The following is a 7,475-nucleotide window of genomic DNA, read 5'->3' as shown; positions in this document are numbered from 1 at the left end:
AACGCTGTTAATTTTAATAGTACAAGAAAAAGTCAATAGACCATTTTTATGTTTAATTTTATGCTCTACAATTTTTATAAGAAACTTTTTTTTCTATCTCTTACTCCTTTTGAGTTATATTGAAAAAGGCATTTATTTTATCTTTTTTCACCACTGGCCGGGGGTTGAAAAATAATTACTGTCATTTGTTATTATTATATACCTCAAACTAATTTAATATCAACAGTTCAGGCAAGTTGACCAAAATTGCGACTTAAAGGCCCATTTAACTGGACTATAAACTCAATCCGCGGACATAAAATACTGTAAACAAAAGATTTGGTTAATCGTTCTTGAAATAGTATATCAGTACTTAAACATTTAACTCAAATTGCTAGAAAACAGGTCAATTGTATTTGGAAGAAGATGACAGGTTTTTCTGTTTTTATGTAAAATTTGAATTTTTGAATGGAATTTTTTATAATTCTAAAATATTTTGTTTTAAATTTTGTACAATGAAAATACATATAGAATTTGAAACAGGAACATTCCATGAAGAAACTTATGATTGATAACATTCTTTGGAAGAAGCCATACTGAATTTGACTGATGAAGAACACTGGAAAAATTGCACTTGACTATATGGGCCATCTTTAAAGAATAATTTTTATATCTATTTCACTCAAATCGAGGCTTTTTTTCTCATTGGATTCAAGTTTTTGGTACAGATCTTGTTTATATCATAATTGCGCTCTTCAACTTTTGAAAGCCAGGTATATTCTTCTTCATACATCTTCATCTTTTTGGGGCAATAGATGCATCTTTTTATACGGAATGAACTTTTCCTTCTTCAAATTAATTTTCACACATTTCTACTTTTACTTTGTGCATAACAAAGAAGGCAACACAAAGCAGAACTGGTAGAACAAAATAAAACAATACTTATTTATTTTCTTGGCATTGTTCCTAGCAACCAAATTTCCTAATTAAAACCTTATATTCGTGATTGGCGACTTTGAAAATTATCGAGTAACAAGTTTCATTCATAATCTTCAAATTTTGAATGCTTTTCTTATTTTTATATCCACCCTATTGAATCCGATATCTTTTATTCGGGAACTTTCGGTTCGGACTTCAGATTCGTAATCAGAGACCCCAAAAGACTGCGGCAACAAATTTCAGGCAAAAATATTGAATAGGCAAATGTGTGACTTACAAGATGACAAGGCTATAGTTTTTCACATTGTTTTACATTTGTTATTTGATCTTACAATTAGACGTAGAATTAATTTGCATATATTTCTTTTCAAAGCTTAAAATATTGTTTTAAAGTATTTACAAACAGTTGCCTTTCATTATAAAGCTTTGCCTGATCCCCACTATTTCGCCCTCTTTTAAAGGTATGTTAGCGCTTTACAAAAAAATCACGTGGTTAATCGTTTTTTCGGCGGCGGAATCGGATTCAGCATAAAAAAATACACAAAATCTATGTACTCATATCTATAGTACAGAACTTAATTTTTTTGTGGAACTATGTTATTGTAGTTCTATGAAAAAGGATATGTTGAAAATATCTTACACAATTTATTTACATAATGACTTGATTTTTAATAATTCAAATTTTGCATATACTTCTTTCCTATGATCATTTTGCGAATGTAATTTCTTCGTCATGTCATTTAAACATACATATTTCATCAATGGATCGAGATTTAGTGCTCTGTAATATGAAACTAATGCAATTTACATAGTTGTAAGCTTAAATTCTCAATTGTCGATTAAAGAGGACTGACTACATTCTATTTGCAATCTAAAATTCTGATTGTTACATATGAAAGAATAAAAAAATAAATTAAAGAATGCTTAAACTTTGGTCAGTTTTGAAACTATAAATTTATCTATCTGCGGTATATAAAATGTGCTTTTCTTTCTACGCGATCAGTTCATCAAGATGTATCAAGTCCAAAGGAACAAACCTTTCTACTGGACTATAAAAGCGTTGCATATTGTTATGGCAATTCCCGTATCATTTGAAAAGTCTTATTTAAGAAGATTTTATATAAAAAACGTTGTTGTCAGATTTGGCGCCTTTGCCTGTCTTGCCATTTTGCCTTCTTGTCACTTGATATCTTCAATTAAGGGTAAGTATAAGATTACTCTAAACCTTAGTAACAAAGTATCGATCGATGAACATTTTATTTAAGGTAAGAGAAATTATTTTTCAACACGTTTGTATCACCATTAATAGAAAACTTATGCTTAACAAAATTTTATTAGTATATAAAATTAAGAACTATTTAATATTCATACATATGATTTAGTTTATACACGGTGATTCACAAACGGTGACCAAAAATGAAACCTCGTATTCTTTGGTATTAAAATTCACCAAAGAATACGAAGTTTCTTTTTTGGTTACCGTTTGTGAATCACCCTGTATACAAAATAATATAAATTTATTAGCAACTATTAAATCTTCGAACAGATTTGAAAAAATTGGCACCACGTATGCAACAAGTTTGTGCCCTTTTATTTATGTATAGTGAAAATAAATGAGATATGAGAGTTCGGGAGCAGATAGTACAACGAAAAATAGTTTAGTTTAGTTTAGTGTTTATTGACCATGTTAAATTGCATACAATCTTTATGGCAAGTCATATTCAAAAACAAAAACAAAACACTACTTTGTCATATAAACTTATTTCGAAATATTAACCGTTTTCGAGACACAGGGTGTTAATAGTTAAAAAAATTCCTTTACTGTAAATAACTTCTGAAATAATAGATGCATTTGAACTAAATTTGGTGTACGTGGTGTTGGGTCAAGTTTCCATAAAATATTGTAATATCAAGACTTTTGCGCAACCAATGGCAGATATGGTAAACTCATTCGACTATTTTATAAAAAAAAAGTACGGTCTCGTGCCAAATACCTAATAATTGATTATATTTTCTGAAATGGGAACAAATTGTTGATATCTGTCTCTGTTTTACCGCAAATTGGATTTCTTTTTTTCCTTGCAAATTAGCCAGATATTGTGCGTTAATGGATTTCAATTTTTTTTTTAATTCCTATTAGAAATATTTCAGCTAGTTTCAATTAATTTAAATAAAGAATGCAGTAGCATATTTCAAATCAATAATATCTATTATTATTGGATTATTACAAGAACATCAAGAGAATCATTAATTTCCACGTCTTCAGATTAGATTAGATATGGTTGCGCAAAAGTCTTGATATTGGCTACAGTACTTTATGGAAACTTGACCCAATATAACGTACACCAAATTTAGTTCAAATACCTCTATTATTTCAGAAGATATTTACAATGAAATTTTTTTTTAACTATTGACCCTGTATCCCGAAAACGGTTGAGATTTCGAAATGTTTTACCATGTACCATTAATTTTCGTTGTACTATCTGCTCCCAAAGTCTCATAGATTGAAACTGAGACACCCTTATTTTGCTTAAAACATATGTTGCGATAATTTTTTAATACAAAAAAATGACCTCTGTCGTTTTCCCCCAGTACTTCATACTGCCCTTCATAGCAGCGAAAGTAGGAAAATATATGTGAATAATATAATAATATATAACATTTTCTAAGATCTACATAAAAAATAATAATTTTCATCCAATTCAAAGAGACATGTTATATTTTAGTCCGGTCAAAATAGACATTTCAAATATCGAAAATTCCGACAGAGCTAAATTTTTTTGGAGACCTTGGGTACACCATTAGAAATAAAGTGACAAAAGTCCCCATCGATCCCATCTGTGCTAAAAAAGTTATTCGGGGTCAAAGGTCAAAATTTGAGGTTTTTTGGATTTTTTTCGAAAACGGTAAGTTTTATCAAAATAGTAGTTCTGACAATAATTATAGATCTTAAAATTATCTCAAAAATGATCTTTATACTTTTTTCCAAGAATCACCATTCCCGAGATATCGCGATTCTAAAAGTTGAAGGATTCACGTTCTACATGATATGCATACAGCACCTGTGGGGTAGTGTACTTTGGCGTGTGTTTTTAACGTGGTGTCTCCGGTAGGCCTACTCCACGAACTGTCGTGACGAAATATTTAGGGACAATACTCTTTTAACTGCATGATGATTATTGATATTGGTTATTGACTTTAGCTGTAGTTCTGATTTCTTTTGATATTTTAATCTGATTCATACTCTTCAAAGTCGACTTCAACAGTCAGTCTACTTTTGAATCGGTTCCAAAGTATTATCTGTTAATTTCCATCCCCAGTCTTCTGGGTTCAGTTGATTGCCTAGCCATGTCTGAACTTGATAGTATACTCGATACAATTGTTGATTAGCCGAAGCCGATGCTGGAGGAAGACAAGATAGTTGTACTTGTTTCTTGTTTCGTGTATTTTTTGCAGAAGTTTTTACAATAGAGTAGCCAGATGTTATTCAAGGCCATGCGGGTAGAGGGGATTGACTAAGGGACTGAGTTTCTTTTGAGTGTATATCCTCAGAATAGTATAGTTTATACATATAAGAGACACAAATAGGCATTTTTATTTGCATTAAATGCGTGACTATGTATATACGTGGCATATATGTGCATATCATGTAGAACGTGACTCCTTCAACTTTTAGAATCGCGATATCTCGGTAATGGTGATTCTTGGAAAAAAAGTATAAAGATCATTTTTGTAGATAATTTTATGATCTATAATTTTTGTCAGGGATACTTTTTTTGATAAAATTTACCGTTTTCGAAAAAAATCCAAAAAACCTCAAATTTTGACCTTTGACTCTGAATAACTTTTTTAGCACACATGGGATCGATGGGGACTTTTGACACTTTATTTCTAATGGTGTACCCAAGGTCTCCACCAAAATTTAGCTCTGTCGGAATTTTCGTTATTTGACCACTATTTTTATGACTAATTTGACCGGACTATTTCTCCCAACACATTTTTATTTTCTTTGTCATTTTCTTTTGGTCTAAAGTAACATTACATTTCACTAATTGCAAATTTGAAAACATCAAGTGATTATTTTCGCTTTACCTAAATTTTCAAATTCCTACTTTGCTCTCTAGTATACATACATACAGGGTGATTCACAACTTATTCAAAAAAATTTGGGAATAGATGCGGCATGAGAAATGGAGTCGATTTTCGTAAAATCCTTATAGTTTTCGAGAAAAAAATTATTGAAGTTGTAGTACTTTCAACCATTACATAGCTGGACAACTGTAGTCTCTAGTATCATTCGTAACACGCGTGGAGAGCCACGTGGCCTCAGTGACTCGGAATACTGAAATCCGATTTTACAATCGTCGTTGTGATAGTGTTTACAATAGCTTTTTAGTAGTTAGTGTCAAAAATGGCTTGCGTGTATAGTAACTCGGAGTTGATGAATATGGTTTTAATCTATGGTGAAGCAAGACTACATATGTTTTATGGTGAAGCATTTGTGTTATGGTGAAGCAAGACAACATTTTACACTGGACCAGTTTCCAGTGCCGTGCAGAAGTGTATTTTTAAATCATTTTCGAACTGCCCCTTTCCATCCAAATTTTTTTTAAAAGTTGTGAATCACCCTGTATACATATTTCACATTTTTAAGCATAATAAGAAAATTGTAACTTAACTTCTATTTCCCTTGATATGTTTTTAGAAAAAAAAACATATTCTCTCAGTAAACTTATTGTTATTTTTTTTAATAAGGTGGAAACTAAAAATTTGTTGATTTTTAAAATATTATTCAAAAATTCAAGTAGAAATTGTTGTTTTCTACTCAATTGCTTTTTTTATATATTTCTTTGAAATCGGAAGAAAATTTCCTAAAACTATGATCCTTACTATATGTTTACTTAAAAGTTAATTGTTATGTGAATTGTATTATTACTCATTATACGAAGCCTTCATTAATGTTTACAAGCCAAGTGACTGCAGAGGACGACTGGTAGTGGTAACAAAAAAATCCCTAAATCTTAGCGTCACTAATATTGATGATTTGTTTACAATGAACAGTAACAAACCGTTACTCCTACGCTCGAGATAATGCGATAGCTGATTGGTTGAAAAATTACACCAATCACAGTCGGTGGAACAGTGTTGTGTTTTACTGTAATCTTGATCTTATTGTCTTAATTTTACCGAAATTTAATTGCCACCATGAAAAAAATAAAATTACTGTCCCCAACAAAATCACTGATCACGTGGCTTGTAATCATTTACATGTAGTAACATAAAATACATTTGTGTTCCACATAGCCACAATGTCATGCGAGAACAGATTCGTAACCATCTGTCCAAATTGTTTTGCCCAGTTCTATATTCGAATAAAAAGGTATTTTTGTTGCATTACGTATAATTATTCCTTCCTATTTCAGAACACAACGGGGCTGACATCAGTGAAGACATTTCAATGATATTGGGGGGTGTGGGTACTGTCGTCACAAACACGTTATTGGCATTTAAATACGACTTGTGGTCTACATTTTTCATGGACTTAGAAAATTGCGGTCACCTGTTTGGAGAACCCTCGACGTTGAAGAAGAGGAAGAAGGAGCTGAACATCTATTCGCTAACATACACGATATACACCTACTTCGGCCAATTTGTATACGGCCTGGAAGCTGCCTTGAAATGGTCGGATTGCAAGAAATTGAATGAGGAAAAGGGTCTGAAGGAAATTTGCGGCGCTTTCTTTCCGCTGAAGTTGCCTCTTGATGTGACCAGTCCCTTAGGATCGGCTGCAATATTTGCTTTACAATTTAGTTTTACCATATTCTCTATACCGTCTGGAGGTGTTATCTGCTTCATGGTGTTAGAAGTCACGGAGGTGGTGATATGCTACTATAAGGAACTGAAGAGCAACTTTGAACGGGTGTTTGATGTACCCGATGAAGAGAAAAGGAAGGAAAGGTTGCGATTTTGTATACGCTACCATAAACACATGTTAGGGTAATTGAATTTGTCACTAAATTTATTCCGTTACATTTACGAATATGAGTAGTCAAAGGTACTGGCAATTACTTGTCTCGCATATTATCTGTCAAGGGATGATTGGAAGTAATCAATGTCAGAGGTCATTGACACAGAAATTCACAAACTTGACACAATGCTTTAAAAAAATAACGATAAATACTTTTCATTAATATTTTGAAATTATTTTAAATATTAATAACTAGCAACCCGCCCCGGCTTCGCACGGGTAAATATAAAATAGCCTATGTTACTCCGAGGAGATGTAGCTTTCGGTAAAATTGGTTGAGTAGTTTTTGAGTTAAATCGTAACAAACAAAAAATCAATCATCTTTCATCTAATGCGACCCTAATATTAATTTTAAAATAATTCACGATATATCTATATACCTAAAGACAACAAACGAACTCAAAACTAAAAATGCAAAACCTTTAAATTTAAAACAATATAGGTAACTACCAACAATGTGAAAACAAAACGAATTAAATTAAAGTACCTATGTTCAGGACTATCAATTTTAATTAATAAGTAAGTAGTT

The 7,475-nt window shown here is 31.7% G+C and overlaps 1 protein-coding gene across 1 annotated transcript; it reads left to right on the top strand.

The window, feature by feature from the left end:
* The first annotated feature begins 1,930 nt into the window (after window positions 1–1,930).
* Window positions 1,931–6,919, top strand: LOC108917040. Its single transcript, XM_018723466.1, has 2 exons — window positions 1,931–2,120; window positions 6,342–6,919. The coding sequence occupies exons 1-2, from the start codon at window positions 1,931–1,933 to the stop codon at window positions 6,917–6,919; spliced, it is 768 nt and encodes a 255-aa protein (XP_018578982.1).
* Window positions 6,920–7,475: the final 556 nt, after the last annotated feature.

Source organism: Anoplophora glabripennis, unplaced genomic scaffold, assembly GCF_000390285.2.
Source record: "Anoplophora glabripennis isolate ALB-LARVAE unplaced genomic scaffold, Agla_2.0 scaffold69, whole genome shotgun sequence".
In the NCBI taxonomy this organism is placed as follows: Eukaryota; Metazoa; Arthropoda; class Insecta; order Coleoptera; family Cerambycidae; genus Anoplophora; species Anoplophora glabripennis.
Note: the sequence above shows the minus strand (reverse complement) of the source record. Positions and strands in the feature narration are given on the sequence as shown.